This window comes from Elephantulus edwardii, unplaced genomic scaffold (assembly GCF_000299155.1).
Source record: "Elephantulus edwardii isolate Elephantulus edwardi_28Jun2011 unplaced genomic scaffold, EleEdw1.0 scaffold00340, whole genome shotgun sequence".
NCBI classification, from domain to species: Eukaryota; Metazoa; Chordata; class Mammalia; order Macroscelidea; family Macroscelididae; genus Elephantulus; species Elephantulus edwardii.
The window spans coordinates 504,699-524,244 of record NW_006400090.1 but is presented as its reverse complement, the minus strand read 5'-3'; the positions used below and the strand labels follow the sequence as shown (position 1 = coordinate 524,244).

Below are 19,546 nucleotides of genomic sequence, written 5' to 3'. Positions count from 1 at the left end.
ACTTAACAGAGCAATAATAACAACACTCGACATTACCCATTGAGATGGCTTGACACAGCAGCTGTCAATGCGCTCCAGCATAGTAACCGTCGTGGGGATGGCGTGGGGCTCGGCAGAGCTTTGTTCTGTTTGTACATAGGATCACTGAGTCAAAACTGACTTGATGGTTCCTAATCGTAACTGGCTATGGGAGAGGTGCTGGTGAGGTCCTTGGCTCACAGGATTAAATTCCTCCTGGCAAGAATATAAGGGAGTCAGCCACCCTTAGATGGACCTGGACATGCACCCCACCATCTAGCCTCTCAGAGGAGGAGGCAGGAAGGGGCTTCAGGGCTTCCTTGTAAATGGGCTCTGAGGCTCACCTTGCTGCAACTTTGGGCCAGGACTTCATCTTCCTGACTCTTCAGCCCACCTTGGCTCCTCTCCACCTTCCAGCTCCTGTGCCCCGCAGTGAGCGGCACTGTCTCTGTAGAGCAGGCACACAGCTGGTGGGCAGACAGCAGCGTCCCCCTGGGGAATGGATCCCCTCTCTTGCCTCAGTCTCCTGCCTTGTGAAGTAGTGCCTTGGCCTCTAAGCTCTCAGCAGTATCTCCTTTCTCCCCACAACGCTCAGGTACATAGAACCTTCTGGGTTAGCCCTTCCCCCGCCCTGCAGCACTTGACAGATAAACAGGGGTTAATCTGGCCCTGCAAAGCAGGGACATGCCTCTTCCAGAGAAGGCAGGGGCTTCTTGGAACTTGCCCCAGTCTTATCTGCAGAGGTTTGCCCCAACGTGTCCCCAGGAAAGCACAAGTTCAGTGACGTGTGGTTGGCAGGTAGCAGGATTATCCATCAATCACTTGTCAGCTCTGAGCCCGCTGGGCCTTTGTGAGCATGCCAGTGTCATGGGGCTGGGGCTGCAGCGTGGGGGTGGGGGCAGGGAGACTGCAGAAAGCAAGTGGGGGGTGGGTGAGGGAGGGAAGTGTAGAGTTGGGGAAATCCATTTGCAGCATCTGGGAAGGAATAAGTGTTGGTCTTTCTGGTTATCCCAGCTGGACCTTGACCCAGATTGCTGTCCCGTCCTCATCCTGCTGCTCCATGTCCTGTATTCTTCCTCTGCCTCTGTTCACTGGTCTTGGGGACCCTCCCTTCTGTCTCTAGCACAGTAGGCTCGTGCACAAGGTTGTGAGGGGGAGAACACAGAGAAGCAATGAGAACTTGGATCCCTAGAGAGAGGGTTTCATCCTTCATGGGGTGATGGTCATGGGCTAGGGGGCAGAGGAGAAACCCAGCCAAGGGCATAGATGGTCTGAGCTGTTCTAACAGTCTGGGCAGACGCCGTGGTAGGCGTGGGTCGTGAGCACACACTGCCACTCTGTTTGCTCTCTAGTGCAGAGACAAACCCGTAATCCAAGTGTTAAAACTGTGGCCCTGGGGCAAGGCACCTTAATTCTGAATCATCCCTTTTGTTGCATTAAAAAAAAATAAAGAAGAAGAAAAACTTTGCAGCAGCACTGTGGAGGTGTGCAGGCAGCTGTGTTTGTCAGGAATGCAGGAGTTGGCTTCCCTCTGGGGGAGGAGACATGGTCCCACAGCAGCCTGCAGAGGATATAAGGCGCCCGGGCGTGGGGAGCCAGGGGCAGTGCTCAGGTCTTGCCTGGCCCTGCATTTTCTGCTGGTCCTCTGCGCTTGCCCAGAGCTCCCCAGCATCCCAGCCTCGCCATGAGCACCACATTTCTGCAGACTTCATCCTCCACCTTTGGGGGTGGCTCTACCCGGGGGGCTTCCCTCCGGGGAGGGAGTCTCTATGGGGGAGGTGGAGGCAGAAGCGTCTCAGCTTCTTCTGCTAGATTTGTCTCCTCAGGGTCAGGAGGGGGATATGGGGGCGCCATGAGCTGTGGCTTTGGTGGAGGGGCTGGTGGTGGCTTTGGTGGTGGCTTTGGGGGTGGCCTTGGGGGTGGCTTTGGTGGAGGTGTTGGAGGTGGCTTTGGCGACTTTGGTGGTGGTGATGGTGGCCTTCTCTCTGGCAATGAGAAGTTTACCATGCAGAACCTCAACGACCGGCTGGCCTCCTACCTGGACAAGGTGCGCGCCCTGGAGGAGGCCAACACCGAGCTGGAGGCGAAGATCCGGGACTGGTACCAGAAGCAGAGCCCGACCAGCCCGGATCACGATTACAGCCACTACTTCAAGATCATCGAAGAGATCCGGGATAAGGTGAGTCTTTGATGCTAGAGAGAGGAGAGCAGGTGGGCAGTGCCTTGCACAGGTGTCTGAGGACAGGATTCCCGGTGACTTGAAGGAATCTCTCTTGCCCAGGCAATGACTGTCTGGTGTGTAACCTTGGTAAACTTGGAACGAAGGGGAATGCTTTCCAGGTGTGGATGCTGGTAGATACCTGCTTGACTTGGCAATGTCAGAGAGATCTTGGGACTCTGGCTAAAACCAAAGGGGGCCCAGGAGCGGGGAATGATGGAGAAAAACTCCCATGCCACTCTGCCTGCACGGTTCTGCATAAAGTGCTCTGTGACTTCTTAGCAAGAATGGAGCCTTATGTCCCTAAATGCCAAGGTCTCCTGTTTTGTCTAAGGAATAAGTGTTGGAAGAACTGTCTGGACTTAGGGAACCTGGGGCTTTGCTGCCCACTCATTCACTTGTTCACTATCTGGAACCTGCTCCCATCTACACAAAACACCTTCCATAACTGCCCTCCAGGTTCTCACTGGAGGCCACACCAGTGTTGTGCAGATCCATGGCTGTGCCAAAGTCTGTAGACCGTTAACTGCGCCTGCAGGAGGCTCTGGCAAGGGTTATTAGTAAGAGCCTAGGGCAATTCTCGCGGGCATTCCAGGCAATACCACTCCTTGGTCTTTCAGGTCTTGGAGACAGTGAGGACAACCTCTCAGCTGTCCCAGGGAGGGTGGCATGGGGCCAGACGAGTAATGGATACTCCGGGTGGGCTGAACTCTGCCACAGGGTCTTGCAGGCTTCACTTCAGTAGGTGGTGTCAGGAGGAGAGTCTTGGTGAGGGCTCTAATTTTGGAAGGAAGAGCAGAGCAGCAGCAGAGAGGAAGAAAGGAGCCCTCTGGTCACCAACTGCCCATCTTCTGCAGATCCTGGCAGCCACCATTGACAACTCCCGTGTCATCCTGGAGATCGACAATGCCAGGCTAGCAGCGGATGACTTTAGACTCAAGTGAGCTCCTGCCTGCCTCTCCTCGTCCTGCAGCCTCTCTTCCTATCCAGCTCCTGAGCCAAAGAGCCCAGCTGGACTCCTCTCCCGCTGTCCTTTTGACTCCCCCTCTTCCCAGGTATGAGAACGAGCTGGCCCTGCGCCAAAGCGTGGAGGCTGACATCAACGGCCTGCGCAGGGTGCTGGACGAGCTGACCCTGGCCAGAGCCGACCTGGAGATGCAGATCGAGAGCCTGAATGAGGAGCTGGCCTACCTGAAGAAGAACCATGAGGAGGTGTGGGCAGAGCAGGGGAGCGAGGGTGATGGAAGCAGAGTGGGTGGCTGGTATTTCTTTCTTCATGGTTGATCGAAGGGCTTAGTGCCTTAGAAGTGCTTCTTCAAGACACACCAAAAATCAAGGGTCTTCATGGAGTGGGAGGCGCTGCATTACGAAGCATATTCTAATGGACCCAGAGGGGTCTTCTCTGACCCTCAGCAAGGCAGGATGGCCAGAGTGGACTGCTGGTTTGCTTCAACGAGCTTGCACAGAGTTCTCTGCACCGGCTCCTCCCATGCTAGGACTTAGAGCAGAAGAGAGACTCGGAGCTGAGAGGTTATGCAATCAAGCTTTCATCCACTCATCAGTCAGTTAGTTTCAATCAATGAGAATCAGGAACCCTGAGGGTGAGTGGTAGGCAAGGTGACATGGTGGATTAGGGGCAGAGCCAACACAGACACACAGAGCCCAGACCCTCAGCTCTCTCTTTTGCTCTCTCTCTTTTTAAATGAGCTTTTTGTACTTGTAGGAGATGAAGGAGTATGGCGGCCAGCTGGCGGGCCAGGTCAACGTGGAGATGGACGCAGCACCAGGCGTGGACCTGACCCGAGTGTTGGCTGAGATGCGGGAGCAGTATGAGGCCATGGCAGAGAAGAATCGTCGGGACGTCGAGGCCTGGTTCTTCAGCAAGGTGGGCTGGCCTCTGGCTTCAATCTCACTCCCCAGGTTTCTGTCAGGGCCCCAAGGCTGACTCTTCCTGTGGGTGATTTACAGACGGAGGAGCTGAACAAGGAGGTGGCATCCAACACGGAGATGATCCAGACCAGCAAGACAGAGATCACAGACCTGCGACGTACTCTCCAGGGGCTAGAGATTGAGCTGCAGTCCCAGCTCAGCATGGTAGGGTCACCCCCCCTGCACCCTGGCCTCTCCGGGCATGGCAGGCACTCCAGCCATCTGTGTCTGGTTAAGCATTTGGGGTTCTTAAGCCTTTTGAGGGTTGGTGTCCTGCTCTGCACTCAGCCCTTCTCTTCTCATTGCCTTGACTAGATTCAATTCTGCCTAATATATCTATTCACCTGTTGTCCTCCCAGAAAGCGGGCCTGGAGAATTCCCTGGCAGAGACAGAATGCCGCTATGCTACGCAGTTACAGCAGATCCAGGGGATTATCAGCAGCCTGGAGACCCAGCTGAGTGATCTCCGCTGTGAGATGGAGAATCAGAACCAGGAGTACAAGATGCTGCTGGACATCAAGACACGGCTGGAGCAGGAGATCGCCACCTACCGCAGCCTGCTCGAGGGCCAGGATGCCAAGTGCGTTCATGGGACCGGGCGGGGAGGAGGCTGGAAGCCAGGGGCTGGGCTGTGGCTGGGTGGAGATGCATATCAAAGGTACAGCTGAGCGGTTCCCAAGTTGTAGAGGGGTATATGCAAAGAGAACTGAGTGTGGGGTAAAGAGTTCTGGACTCTGACCCTTGGCTGTGTCACCTAGGGCAGGTCATGGCATCTGTCTGGACCCATGTTTCTTCTGACGAGGGTAGAGGCTGAGCTAGAGGTCTCTAACTTTTAACACTGCTTCCATTTTCTACATGACGTAGATGGAGCGTTAGAACCAGAATCTGTCTACTTGGGGAGGGCGAGCTTGGAAGGGCTATTTGGATGTCCTAGCTCTAGAGGTGTTCGTCATAGGGTGGCAATGGTGGTGGTGATGGTGTGGAAACTGAGGACAGCCACTGAGCTGCCCATTGGGCCTCCATGAAGGAGACCTGAGGTCTTTCACCTTTTCGATTACGTTTGCTTCGCTCTTTCAGGCTGGTTGGCTTCGGCACCAGGGAAGGTAAGAAGGCTTCACTCTCCTATCAGGGAAGAGGGCACAGTTGAAGCTCCAGTCATTCCTCTTGGACACAGGATGATAGAGGAAGAGACCGAACATTCCATTGGGTGGGGATCCTCCCATTTGAGCTGACATCACTTCCACAGAAGGACCGTGTGCTGGTCCCAGGTGGAGACACGGTCAAACATGTATTGTTTTTCCTGTCTCTCCCTCAGCCCCTACCTTTCATGCATGCACTGTTTAAGATAATCCTTTGTTTATACACAGCTTAAAAAAAACCCTGCCATTACTGCCCACTGTTGGGCCTACCTGTCGCCAGGTATACCTGCAGACGCCACTGCTCATCTCTTTGATGTCTAACTCAGCACCAGGCTTCTTGACCAGCGGTCATTCTCAGGGGTGCTGTTGAGGTTTCCTAAGACTTAGGCAGGGTCCTGGGCACTTAGAGAGATGGACGGGGAGGCATCTCCTTCTAAAATGTGCTCCTTCTTTCTGTAGCTTCCCTGGGAGGTGGTGGCGGAGGCAGCAGCAGCAGCAAAGTCCGCATCAACGTAGAGGAATCGGTGGATGGGAAGATTGTGTCTTCCCACAAGAGAGAAATCTAAGTGCCCAGCGCAGGAGAAAGGTCCCTCGCCACTCACCCTTCCCAAGTGGGGCCAAGGATGGGTCCAAGAGACTGGAAAAGCCCACGCCGTCCCTGCTTTCAGAGAGGACCTGTTGCAGAGGGTCTCTCTGCCTGCTAGTTTGGGGCTTTGCATTCTAGCTCACCCCCTCACTCACCCCCTGCCTCCCCAGAGCGAGAAGCGGAAAAAAGCGTATTGTGTAACCAGCTCGTTTGCAAGGTGTCTATTGATGCAATAAAAGCTTATTGTGTCTTTTGCAAATATCTTTTGGTGTGGTGCATTTGGGGTATTTTTTTTTAATTGGAGTCCAGGTTGGTGTCTGACCTCTGACGAGACCCAGGGCCCCCAACTTTGACGTCTTCCGTGAATGGTCACAATTCATCTTTTGGTATGTGCAGGGACAAACCCAAGGCTGAGTGGGTGAACTAGATGATCTGGCTCACCCCGAAGGGTGACAGTGGGACTGGATGGGACATGGGGCCTCCCTTGGAGCAATCTGGGCCTCTAGCACTGCGCCACTAGCTGGTGAGAAAGAGTAAATGTTCTCCTAAAGGAAAGGTTGATGGTTCAGACTCACCCAAAGATGTCTTTGAAGTCAAAGTCACAGCCTTGAAAACTGTGTGGGGTGCAGCTTTATTTTTTACACACGGGGTCACCACGAGTTAAAATTGATGGATGGTATAAAATTTTACACATTGTAAAGCATTTAAGGAATGATTTGCCACCATATGGTGACTGGCACTGTGCTAGACGCTCTCTGTCACCTCCTGTGCCCCACCTGTCTTATCTGATTCTCATGACTAAGGGAATCAGGATTTATTATTCCTGTCTTAGAGATGAGAAAACAGAACAAACTCTGTCTGATCTCATTTACACAAAATATCTAGAATTCGCAAGTATATAGAGAGCAAAGTGTGTTAATGGTTATCGCGGGAGGGTGACAGGGCCTCCTGAGCATCTGTTAAGGGTGATGGAAAAATGTGGAGACATAACGGTGTTGATTGCACAACATGATGGACAAGAGTAAGGGCACTGAACATGGCTAGGATATTGGAGTCGACTCCATGGCAACTGGCAATGGACAAAGAATGTTGAAATGGCAAATGTTTGGTTACAAATATATTTACTATAATGGTAATACCCAAAACTCCTTAAACTCACTGCTCATCAATCATCAATTCATAGCTGCCCCTTCAGACAGTTTTTGGAGCCTGGGAGGAGGTTGCCCTTTTTTCTTTTTTCTTTTCCTGTGGAGCTGCTGTTGGATTCGAACTGCCACAGAGGTACGATCTTTGGAGTGGCAGCACAATGCTCAAGGACTACACCACCAGGGCTTCCTGAAAGAATAATAATAACAACTATGTTGTTGTGCACCCATAGCTGACCCTCTGGTGGGTTTTTAGTTATTCCAACAAGAGGAGATTGCCCATCTTTCTCCTGCGGAGCAGATGGTGGCCTTGAACTGCGTGCCTTTGGGATTACAGAGCAGCTTCTTGCCACTAGGCCACCAGAGCTCCTGAATAATAACTCTGCCAAACAAACAAACAAACACACCTGAAGTCAGACAGATCTATTTTTATTTATTTATTGTTCTTTTAGGATGTGTCAATATTCAGGATGAACTATTTGCCTGCTGGACTCACAGGTAGTAAATGGCAGGGGTGTGGCCGGATCCCTCCTCTGTGTGACCAGTTCTTTGTATGGCCTCTCCTTCTCTCTGCTCTGGTCTCTCTCTCAGTCTCTCACGTACCACATGAGCGGCTATATCTTCCCTGAATTCCAGCCAACCACACCCAACCTCCCGGCACTTCTGCTGAGCCAGCTCTCATGCTGTGTTCCGGCAGAAATGGATTCTTTTTAATAAAAATATCCCTGCAGCTAGTTATAATGACAGAACATTTTCCCTAAGCTTGGCTGACATGTATCAATATACCTACAGGGCTAAGACTCTATGCTAGTTTATTCTTTGAACCTTTTAATATGCTTCTGCCAGACCTGTTATTACAACCCAATTATAATGATGCTTTGAACCACGCGTTTTCACCTGCGTTCCTTGTGTAAGTAGCTGCCCAGGGTTTTTAACAGCAGCTGCTTTTTCCCCCGGTGTTTTGGCTACCATTTTGCAGTAATTAGCCTTTGTGAGCCTGCATCTACAAATTTTTGAGACTGTAGTAATTAAAGGAAAGAGGGAAAAAGAAGGGTTTCACTTCATTCCTAATAATATCATTGAATAGGGACAGTTTTACACAATTTTGTTTAATATTCATATAATTAAGAAATCTTACACTTGAACAATTTACAACTTCATTTATTATTCTGTGAATACAATTGATAATAAATCTTACTAAGAATTCTCTACGCCTGGTGTGGGAGGAGGGCCCTGAGGAGAGGGTGGCATCATAATTTACAGCACTAAGTGACACTATCTCAGAATATTGTCAGAATCCACCCAGAGGTGCCTTGGTGATTTGTTGCTGGAAGGTCACAGCCTTGGGAATGCTGTAGACGCCATCCCGGGCCCCCATGAATCTGAAGCAACTCGATGGGCAACTGACAAGAGCAAAGTTATCTGCGTTGGCATTTGAGGCTGCTGTGGAGGGCAATGAAATTCTTTCCTTAAGAGAGGTGCTGCTCTGAAAATCACCCTTTCACCTCCCTATGCAGTCAGTTCAAATGTCTAACAACTAAATCAGAAAAAAATGTCAGCTTTATCTCACATTTAACTTTAGTCTCTTAAAGAGCCCTGGTGACACAGTGGGATAAGCATTGGACAGCTAAATGAAGGACTGGTGATTTGAGCTCCCCAGCCACTCCCAGGAGGAAGGTGAGGCAAGTCAGCCCCTGTAAAGATTTCCCTGGCCTTGGAAACCCTAAGGGGCATTTCAACTCTGATAGCGGGAATTGACTCCAAGGCAGGGAGTAACTTATCTCTTATGCTGTAGTTGAAGCTCAAAGGGAAATCCACAGAGCTGTCATGTGGTCCACACCCCTTGGAAGCACCAAGCTCCTTCTGAGCCCTGTCAGTTCTGGTAGTCTGAGCTGTGGGCCCGATGGCTCCTCTGCCACTGGCTCTTTGAATATCAGAAGAGAAGTTTCCAGCTTTCTGCCGTTCATTTGTAAAAATAATCACCTCTGCAAGAGACTCCAGAGCTTGACTCTGAGACGATGATGGGAGGGGCAGCAGCGTCTATCTCCCCGGGACTCCTTTTCTGCTCTTCTGGTGTTCCTGGAAACGGACCCCTGGTGCCGTGGTGCATAGTGTGTCGGACTGCTAACTGCAAGGTCGGCAATTCAAATCCACCAGCCCCATTGTAGGAGGAAGGCGGGTGGCGTCCCCTCCTGCAGAGATTTACGGCCGTGGAAACCTAGTGCAGAGTCGCTATGAGTCGGAATCAACCCAGCCGCAGTGGGTTTGGTTTAGGTTCCTGGTGTCCCTGGAAGGACCGTCAGAGAGATCCGTGGAACTTGCCACATCCTGTCCTCTGCCTGACCTGGAGTGAGGTACTCACACCCAACCAGGGCTCGTACCTGGCTGAGTCCTAAAATAGACTCCCAGAGAGATGCCACACCTTCCGCCCCGCCCAGACAGGCGATCCAATCAGGAGGCAGCAGGCGAGGCCCCCAGAGAGAGGGTGGCTTTGGGTTTAGAGGTCAGGACCCTGGGTGTGTCCTCGCTCAGGTGGGGCTGGGCAGAGTGGGTGGGGATGGGGTGTGCCTGCCACTTTTTTTTTGCTGAAGATTTAGGCTGGTCTTTCTTTCTTTCTGGGACTCAGTTTCTCCCTATTTGATTAAGTACTGGCTCCCTGGGCTTCGGTGGCCAAATGACAAGAAGCTGTGCTGCAATCCTGAAGGCGGTTCGAGGCCACCGTCTGCTCTGCCGGGAGAAGGATGGACAATCTCCTGTGCGATTAATTATTTGCCTCTGAAAACCCTCTGGAAGATCAGCTATGGGTTGGTTCCTACTCTACGGTACACAACAACAACAACTGGCTGAATGGGATGTTCGCTAAGGTCTCTGTGAGGTGTTCTGTGTCCTAGCACCTGTAATAATAGGAACCTCTATCGAATGCCCTGGAAAAACAAAGCACAACAACCAACCTTTTTGACCCAGCCAGTCCTGACTCATTGCAGGGTAGAGCCTCTGCTGAGGGTTTTCTTGGCTGTCACCTTTATGGAAGCAGCTCCACAGGCCTGTCTTCTGAAATATCTGTGGGTGGGCTTGAACCTCCAGCATTCTTGTTAGTAGTCAAGCATTTAGCCATTTGTACCACCCAAGGCTTCTGAATCCCCCGAGAAAGTTGTGAATACATATTTGTTGAGTCAATGAATGACATGCTTCTTTGGTTTTTCCTGCCTTCCACATGGCCCTGATGATGTCATGTGATAAGCCTTGGGCTGCTAACTGAAAAAGGTTGATGGCTTGGACCTACCAGCCATTTGCTCCACAGGTTTAAGATGAGACGGTATACATCAATAAGGATTTCCAGTCTTGAAAATCCTATGGAGCAGTTCTATTTTGTCTTATGGATGGGTAATCTCCTCCTGTGAGTTTAATTGCCTCTGAAAACTACCCAGAAGGTCATCTGTGGGTCAGTTCCGACTCGATGGTTCACCACCACAGGGACAAAATGATTCAGAACGGATGCTATAACAGTGTTTTTTATAACATGGTTTTCAAAATATGACTCTGGACACTCACTTGCATCTTGGACATCTGTTGGTTGAGTTGTTCCTCCATGGGCAATTATCAGTGCAGGGAGAAGGGAAGAGCTGACAGTCTTTCTCTTGTAATTTGTAGCTGGGTAACCCCACTGGGTACCATCTGAATTTACTATTGCGTCTCATCTAAAGGCCGTGGACAGAGTGACTTTGAGACTGTCTCACGGGCACTTACTGAGGGTGTCACTGCATGGGAAGCATTGTTCAGGATAGTATATTTGATGAGACTCTATGCTCAGGGGACTGGAGATGAAGGGAAGGAGATGGAGGGGAGGCATCATGTTGGCTGCAAGGACCAGAGAGGCAGGCTAAGCAGCGTGCAGGGGCAAGCTGAGGCTCACGAGAAGTGGGAGCCTGCACTGCCTCGTTTGTAAAGCAGATAAGGACAATCTTTCCTCTGCTGAGCCCCTCGGCAGGCGCTCATCAAATGTTATCTCATTGCAAGATCATTTTTCAGTGGCAGGCACTGAGGTATGGAAATGTTGAGTAACTTTCCCAGAGTCACACACAACTAGTAGGTGACAGATCTAGAATGGAAACTCAGGTGTATGTATCTACAGCCTTTGTGGAACTGTGTTTCTGGGAAGCCTGAGTGATACTGTATTGATTTTAGAGAACTAGGTTCCATAGAATTGCAAGCGTCTGTGGGATTGAGGCTACCTTGGAAGGCTCTGGAATTCTACCGTCAAGCAGCATCTTTGAGGGGCTTCCCAGAGGACCTGAGTGAATTGTCAGGGGAGGCCCATTCCCCACAGAGGACCTGTTGAGGGAATCTAGGCTTCCGGCTGTTCAGAGAAGGAAGGAAGAAGGGAGGAGGCTGGTTTAAAGAACTCAAGGCTGGGAGGATAGACCTTAAGCCTCAGCTACGCAGATGACAATCTGGTGATCTCAGACAGATCTTCGAGAATGAGAGGCTTAGAAAGGCGTTTCTGGAGGAAACGTGGAGCTCATTTCAGTATAAGGTGGAGGAAATGGAAGTTCACAATAAGCTAAAAGTTTAATCCAGATTTTTCCAGTTTTATGTATAACTCTTTGTTTTCCTCTCTTCTGGGCCTCTGCATTTTTAACCTTGGTTTCCCCAGGTATAGATTTGAAAGTTCCTATAAAAAGTCTTTAAGTGCTGGATTTTGGGGCTTCACTGGAGACGCATAGTACACAGGTTACCAGCTGCCCAGGCCTTAGTTACAGTGAGAAGCAGACTTGTCTGTGAGTTGGGTCAGGCAGAGGGACAGGGAGGCCTGAGGTTGAAGAGGGAGATAGAGAATGCCTTGCTAACGGGGACGGCACTGACCATGGTCTGAAAGGAGTTTACAAGCCATAGTTAAAGATACAGCTTCTGGAGCCCCAAAATTTGAATATTGGCTTTAGATATATTTGAGCTTTGCAATAATAAAAATATTTTATTGTTGTTAGGTGCCATGGAGTTGAGTATGACTCATAGCGACTCTGTGAACAATAGATTCTAACACTGCTCTATCCTATGCCACCCTCGACGTGTCTGACATCCTTGAGCCCCTTACAGCAGTCGCTGTGTCAATCCATCTGGTTGGCTGAGAGTTTTCTTTTTCTTTTCCTTTGTTCACCCTCCACTTTTCCAAGTGCCTGATTCAGGCCATGGCCTTTGAAGTCACTTCCAGCTCTCAGCAGCATAGCAAGTGAAGGGACTGAAAAGACCATGGTCTGAATCATGTGCGCCTTAGTCCTCAAACTAATTGTTGCTCCTCAGTAATTCACAGAGATCCCTGACTTCAGAATTTTCCAGTGCAATAGGTCTTCTTATTTCCAGACTGCTGGTCCCAAGTGTATTTATTGCTTGTGGATCCAAGGAAGATGAAATCATGAACAGTTTCTTTTCTTCTTCTATCATAATGTTGCCTATCAGTCTGGTGGTGAGAATGTGTTTTTTTTTTCTTGATGAAGGATGCTGTTAGGAGAGGCTAGTCCTTGAAGAGGGACATCATGCTTGCAAAGGTGAATTGGTATACTTTAGGGGGAAAATACTTAAGGGACAACAAATACTTCAGAGACAAAACACTTCACCTCTGTTGGCCTCTCATCTTGTTTACTCATCTGAAAAAGCAGCATGATAAAAATAGAGTGGTTTTGAAAGAAAATCACGCATGGAGAGAGCATGACACATCGCACCACACACGTTCCATGCACGTTAGCTGTTGGTATCTTTGAGAGAGATGAGGACAGTCTGTCTAAGGAGATTTCTGGCCTTGAAAACCCTGTGGAGCAGTTTCTACTCTGTTCCCCAGGGCCGCTGTGAGTGGAAATTTGACGGTACTGAACTAGGTTGGCATTTGATATTTTTTATCATCGCTTAACATGTGGAATGAACCCTTAGAGATCATTTGCCTGTGTCCACGACAAAGTCTCTGAGATGCCACCATGTGTGGTAGAAAGAAAAACCTGGGCCCAAGTGTATAGGACCCAGGTTTAAAGCTTGACTTCATGGTGACCTGGGGAAGTAGGCTTCCCTTCCTGAGTCTCACCTGCCCCATCTGTACAATGGGCCTAATCCAAACCCATCTCCATTGATGTGAGGGTCTTGCTTGCCTGGACCATGCAGCATTCCTGGGAAGGGGTCTAAATTGGATGTTAATGTGTTCAAAAGCAAAGCAGGAAATGTTAGGCGTGTTAGCTGTGCCCAGCACCTACGTGCCTCCATTGGCCTCCCCTCGGCACAGCCTTCTCCTGGAGGGCTGATGTGTGTCCCCAGCCCAGCAGGTCCCCAGGGGTCAGAGGGTGTCATTCCTGTGTCAGGCAGCGTGAGTCTTGACCCTGGGAGAGGTGACATGCTTGGCCACCTTGCTTGTTCTGCTGGGGCTTTGGAGGATCTGTGGCATTGTTCCTCTAAGAGGCGTTGGCTTGAACCTGCTTGTCAGCCCTGGGAGGGTTGGGACACCGTCACCCAGGCCTGGCAGGTTCCATTAATCACCTCCTGTCAGTTTTGATCATTTACCAAGAGGGTGAGCTCCTGCTTTGGGCTGAATCATGTCTTTTCAGAAGGAGAGCTGAGCCATCAGATTGGGCTAGAGGCCTGGGCAGGGGCTGGGGTCAGGCCAAGTGAGTCCTGGGTCTCTGAGCCCCCCTCAGCTGCATGCCTGGGCCCTCTCCCTGCTGCTCAACCTGCTGGGTGAGCACAAGCCCCCTTCCTACACACTGAAGACAGAGGACAGGAAATCCCTGACTCAGTTCTCTATTTTCTGCTCTAGCTGGTGAATTAGCAAAGAAATCTCCAGGACAACCGCATACTTATGCTCCACCAGCCCAGCCTCTGGCTGTAGCATCAGACCCTCCTGGGCTGCCTGGACCAGAAGGTTTCTCCTGAGAGTCCAGCTCCTGGTCTTGTGATGGCGGAGGGCTGGAAGCCAATGCAAGGACCTGTACTGTCAACCCTAGAATCTGCTCCTTCTCTCCTGGGCTCTGAAAGTCCAGCTCCAGCCCTTTACTTCGTGGTGAGGACTCTGCGACTAGGGTCCCTGAGCAGCCACTGAGGGTGTCTCAGTCACACTCCAGCTTTTCAGCAGGGCCCCAACCACAGCCCCATATCCTCATGTGTGACCTCTCAGGCCAAACATTCATAAGCTGTGACAGATGACATGTGATTGGGATACCAGAAAGGGTATTGCATGACCTTCCTTCAGAACTTGACTGAGCATCTCAGGCAGTTAGTTAAAATGCCTGGGTTGGAAATGAATTTAGACCTTCTCACCCTTGATACCTATTGATCTTTTGATTGGATAACTCTGTTGTGATGGGTTACTCTATGCCCTAGAGAATGTGTAGTAGCATTCTTCGTCTTCATCTTCTAGATAACAGTAGCACCCTGACATCTTCCCATCTCCCCAATTTGCCACAATCAAAATATTTCTAACTCATTGCTGTCAAGTCAGTTCTGACTCATGAGAACAAAGCAGAACAAACGGCCTCATGGCCTCACACTGCGTCTACTATCACAGTCCTTGAGTAAGCAGAGAGCCAGGAATTTCTCACGCAGAGTAGCTGTGAATTTAAATCCCCAGCATCTCAGTGAGCATCCAGATGCCTTACCTACAGCACCACTAGGGCCACTTAAAACATCTTCAGACATTGCCAAATGCTTCTCATCGTGGAGCAAAATTGCTCCTAGTGTAGAACCCCACGAACAAACCTCTCGTGAGAGAAGGCAGTGGTCAGCTCTGGCGTGGGCGGGTGTGCATTTGATTGTGAAAGGGCACAAGGAACTTTCTGAAGTGCTGGGAAGGTTCGGGATGGTGGTTGTATAGGTTAACACATGGCTGAAAAGTCATACATTGTTAAAAATGCATTGAAGTAGACGGTTCTGATTTTTAAAACATATACCTGAATCTGACGCTTCCAATTTGTGAAATATATACCTAAAAACATGAGTCTTTGGAACTGGACTCAAATTTCAGTCTTTTTTTTTTCTCTCTTCTTCTCCCTGCCTCTTTTGAAACAGTCCCTCGGTAAGGACTCTCCACTTAGCTGTGTATCCAAAGACGAAATTTGTAGGTGAAAGGAGTTAGGAGTCAGCCTTCGTTAGAGACTGGTTCATTTCAGGGTCGAAAATATGGAACGCTTCACGAATTTGCGTGTCATCCTTGCGCAGGGGCCATGCTAATCTTCTCTGTATCGTTCCAATTTTAGAATATGTGCTGCCGAAGCGAGCACAAATTTCAGTCTTGCCTCAACCTTTAAATGGGAAGGGAATGGATAGAATAGTGAGATCCACCTTGCTGAGCTGTTGCAAGCATTAAATGAGACAGCTCCAGTGCCTGCATGTGGCAAGGGCTCTGAGAATACAAGCTATTATATACTGTGCAATGTTGCTTCCTCATTCTGTGCCTCAGTTTCCCTCACTGTGTCAGATGGCCTCTAAGGTCCTTAGTTGCTGGGATTTATTTATTTTTCCCCCTTACTGGACAATGATGAGGGGTGATAGAAAGAGAATTGATGCCTATGAACTGTGGTGCTAGAGAAGAGTGTTGAATATACCATGGACTGCTAGGAGAACAAACAGGTTTGTCCTAGAGAGGGTGAGACCAGACTGCTCCTTGGAGTCAAGGATTCTGAAGCTTCGTCTGACATACTTTGGACATGTTACAGGAAGGACCAGTCCTTGGAGAGGGACATCATATTTGGGGGGGGGGAGTGGAGGGACGGTGTGAGAGAGGAGGACCCTCGATAAGATGGATTGATTCAGTCACTGGGGTAATGGGGGTAGCTGTGTCAGAGACAAGATATGCACAGGACAGAGCAGGGCCTAGGTCTGTTGTACACAGGGTTGCTATGAGTCTCAGGCAACTCAATAGCACACAACAACAACAACACAGCAACTGGTTTTGGAGCCATGTTTTCATCAATCTAAACATCTGTAAGAAGGCTGATTCTATAACACTGAACAAAGTCTGCCATTATCAGAGTTTTTGGGAGCACTGGAGGTGATAGAATACCAAGAAGGCTACAGGGCACTTTGTGAGAAGTTTTCAAAAGTGAAAAAAGGAGGCTGAGGGGCTGCAGCTCCCTGTAAGCACAAGGCTGCTCCGCACAGGGTCACCCCTTGCTCTGAGAGTCTCCCTGGCAGACTTTCATATCTCATCTTCGTGCTCATGCAGGGTGGGGCTGAGAGCCTGTGGAACTATGCACCCGAAGTGGAAGGTTAAGTAGAATTCAATTGTCAAAAGGGTAATCTCAAGCAGAACACGGTTCCCTCTGAATCATCCCTTTTGTTAAGGATTTAAAAAAAAAAGTCACCCCCCCAAAAGGCACAACCCACCCTGGGGAGCAGAGGCGGCTGGGCTTGTGGGAATCAGAGGTGCAGTTGGCATCAAGTTCAAGGGTGGGGAGGGGAGGGGAGAAGATGGGGTGGTTGTCCCAGCCCCGTGGAGGGTGTATAAAAAGCGTCCACTCCGGGGTAGAGCCACCATCCTTGGCCCAGGCCCAGTCAAGCTCTCGTCTGCACCTGTCTGCCATCTCCATCAAGCTCAACATGAGTTGCCGTCTGCAGGGCTCCTCTGCCAGCTACGGAGGTGGTTTTGGTGGTGGCTCTTGCCAGCTGGGAGGAAGCCGCAATGTCTCCTCCTGCTCAACTCGATTCGTCTCTGGGGGCTCAGCTGGGGGCTATGGAGGTGGCATGAGCTGTGGCTTCGGTGGAGGTGCTGGCAGTGGCTTCGGAGGTGGCTTCGGCGGTGGCTTCGGCGGTGGTTTCGGCGGTGGCTTCGGCGGTGGCTTCGGTGACTTCGGTGGTGGCGATGGTGGCCTCCTCTCCGGCAATGAGAAGATCACCATGCAGAACCTCAACGACCGGCTGGCCTCCTACCTGGACAAGGTGCGCGCCCTGGAGGAGGCCAACACCGAGCTGGAGGCGAAGATCCGGGACTGGCACCTGAAGCAGAGCCCATCCAGCCCGGAGCGAGACTACAGCAACTACTACAAGCTCATTGATGAGCTCAGGGAGAAGGTGAGTGCAGGGCCAGAGAGGAGGGTTCAGGGCAGGGCAGCCCAGGAAGGCAGAAAGCAGCAGCATCGCAGGGAACCCACAGAGGCCGTGATGATGGAATTCTCACCCTCTTGCAGGAGAAAAGTCTAGATTTTTACTCTCCACCGTCTACTCCTGATGGGCTCCCTCCTGCTACAGTGGCCTACATGTATTTTCTCCCATTTTTGCTGTTAATGCTACTCATGTCAACAACTTATTGCTGTGCAAACAGTCATGCCATTAGTGACCCCATCGCTCTAATGCTAACCTGCAGTTGTTTGGAAACCATGACAGTTTTAAAAGCCACTAAGAACATCTAAAGTCAACAGAGAAAGCGCTACATGTTCAATCATTGGTCTGGAAGTAACTGTGTGTTTTATAGTAACCCCATTGTTTAAATTGTTATTCTCAGTTGGTGACAACCAAGTGGGGAGGATGGGGGCCACTGGCTGAGGTGGTGTTCAGGCTGCATTCTTTCAGTCACGGCCTGTCCATCAGCACTGCTGCCAGCTTGTTGGAACAAAGATCCACCAGTCTGGGCTGAGCCTCGGCCAGGTGGAATGGCTTTTGAGTGCTTTGCAAAAGAAAAGCTTAGAAAAGGAATTCAAACGGAAGAGGAGAACATGAGCTGGCATTCACCTATACTAAGCTGGGAGATGGACTCCAATTCAATTCTTACTAAATATGTGGAGCCTGGATCAGCCCCTTCTGAATCTCAAAAGAAGGTTCTCAAGACAGGAGGTCCAGAGTGGTTGCTCATGTGAGTGTATAAAGATGAGACCACTCAAAGAGGTCCCTGCAATGCACATCCTGGGGGTACTTAGATCTGTTCTTTAGATCTGAGGTCCAGAGGGGTCATGCTTCATCAGTCTACCTCCTCTTGCTTTGGGCCTCCTGGGGTGACCCTCTTCCGTATCTTGCAGATCCTGGCAGCCACCATCGACAACAACCGGGTCATCCTGGAGATCGACAACGCCAGGCTGGCCGCGGATGACTTCAGGCTCAAGTAAGTCGGTCTCCCTTGTTCATTTGCTCCAACAGTCTCTGATTTTTAGGCAAATGTACAGCTGATAAGTGAATTGGGGGCATTCTAGGAGCAAAAGTCTTAGAGAAACAGCAGGATCTAGTGCGGGGGAAGGGTAGTGTTAAATATCACTTATGTGCTGAAAGAAATTTTGTCTTCATCTTTCAGGTATGAGAATGAGCTGGCCCTGCGCCAGAGCGTGGAGGCCGACATCAACGGCCTGCGCCGGGTGCTGGATGAGCTGACCCTGTCTAAGACTGACCTGGAGATGCAGATCGAGAGCCTGAACGAGGAGCTGGCGTACATGAAGAAGAACCACGAAGAGGTGAGAAAGGGGAGTGCTCTGGGGCTTGGAGGGACTTTCCAGATGCTTCCACAATATTCAGAGTCAAGGGGAGGAAGATCAAGGAACTTCATGTGTCTTTCTGTCCCAATCCCACAGGAGATGAAGGAGTTCAGCAACCAGGTTGTAGGCCAGGTCAACGTGGAGATGGATGCCACTCCAGGCATTGACCTGACCCGGGTGCTGGCCGAGATGAGGGAGCAGTACGAGGCCTTGGCAGAGAAGAACCGCCGGGACGCCGAGGAATGGTTCCACAACAAGGTACCCACAGGGTCAGATGGTGTCTGGTGGATGTCACTTGTTGACTATGGTCCTATATCTGGGCTCTTCTATCACCTTTCCTCTGCTTGACTTTCAGAGTGCAGAGCTGACCAAGGAGGTGACTTCCAGTACCAGCATGCTCCAGACCAGCAAGACAGAGATCACAGAGCTCAGGCGCACACTCCAGGGCCTGGAAATCGAACTACAGTCCCAGCTCAGCATGGTACTCCTTCCGCGTCCTGTGTGTGGCCATCCCCTCGACGCCTCCCTCTGGCCTGGCTCCTTTCTTGACTTCTGCTCCATTGTCCCTCCAGAAAGCCGGTCTGGAGAGCACAGTGGCAGAGACGGAGTGCCGCTACGCCCTCCAGCTGCAGCAGATCCAGGGGCTCATCGGCAGCATCGAGCAGCAGCTGAGCGATCTCCGCAGTGAGACGGAATGCCAGAACCAAGAGTACAAGATGCTGCTGGATATCAAGACGCGCCTGGAGCAGGAGATCGCCACCTACCGCAGCCTGCTCGAGGGCCAGGATGCCAAGTAGGTCCTCGAGGCTTCTCGGGAAAGCAACAGTGGGCCCTGGGCTAGCCCAGGGGACCCCCAGAGATCAAGTCTTCATGTCACAGAGCTTGGGATGAGACTCACCCAGAGGAAGGATCTGTCTGAGCTTCTGCTGGCTGGAAAATCCAGGGCCAGAGCCTCTTGAACTCAGTCAGACTCGGGTGGTGGTTCCTGAACAGGCTGCAGCTTCCAAATCTTGAAGCTCTCTATTCAGCGCCTCTGAATTGGACGGGAAGAAGAGGGACTATGGAGAGGGCATGTGAGATCA

At 50.7% G+C, this 19,546-nt stretch overlaps 2 protein-coding genes across 2 annotated transcripts; both read left to right on the top strand.

Annotated features, from left to right (window-relative positions):
* The first annotated feature begins 1,701 nt into the window (after positions 1-1,701).
* Positions 1,702-5,870, top strand: KRT15 (keratin 15). Its single transcript, XM_006901632.1, has 8 exons — positions 1,702-2,197; positions 3,094-3,176; positions 3,292-3,448; positions 3,960-4,121; positions 4,205-4,330; positions 4,525-4,745; positions 5,243-5,268; positions 5,764-5,870. Exons 1-8 carry the CDS (start codon positions 1,703-1,705, stop codon positions 5,868-5,870), a joined length of 1,377 nt encoding a protein of 458 aa, XP_006901694.1. The 5' UTR covers position 1,702.
* Positions 5,871-16,647: 10,777 nt separating this feature from the next.
* KRT13 (keratin 13) lies at positions 16,648-19,261 on the top strand. The gene is made up of 7 exons (XM_006901631.1): positions 16,648-16,756; positions 16,793-17,076; positions 18,018-18,100; positions 18,287-18,443; positions 18,561-18,722; positions 18,820-18,945; positions 19,037-19,261. The coding sequence occupies exons 1-7, from the start codon at positions 16,750-16,752 to the stop codon at positions 19,259-19,261; spliced, it is 1,044 nt and encodes a 347-aa protein (XP_006901693.1). The 5' UTR covers positions 16,648-16,749.
* Positions 19,262-19,546: the final 285 nt, after the last annotated feature.

Bases quoted from the DNA above. Each gene is read 5' to 3' on its own strand.
- KRT15 (XM_006901632.1), top strand. From the start codon at position 1,703: ATGAGCACCACATTTCTGCAGACTTCATCCTCCACCTTTGGGGGTGGC. The intron at 2,198-3,093 runs GTGAGTCTTTGA...CATCTTCTGCAG, and splicing joins TCGAAGAGATCCGGGATAAG to ATCCTGGCAGCCACCATTGA. The intron at 4,331-4,524 runs GTAGGGTCACCC...TTGTCCTCCCAG, and splicing joins TGCAGTCCCAGCTCAGCATG to AAAGCGGGCCTGGAGAATTC.
- KRT13 (XM_006901631.1), top strand. The intron at 17,077-18,017 runs GTGAGTGCAGGG...CGTATCTTGCAG, and splicing joins TTGATGAGCTCAGGGAGAAG to ATCCTGGCAGCCACCATCGA. The intron at 18,444-18,560 runs GTGAGAAAGGGG...CCAATCCCACAG, and splicing joins TGAAGAAGAACCACGAAGAG to GAGATGAAGGAGTTCAGCAA.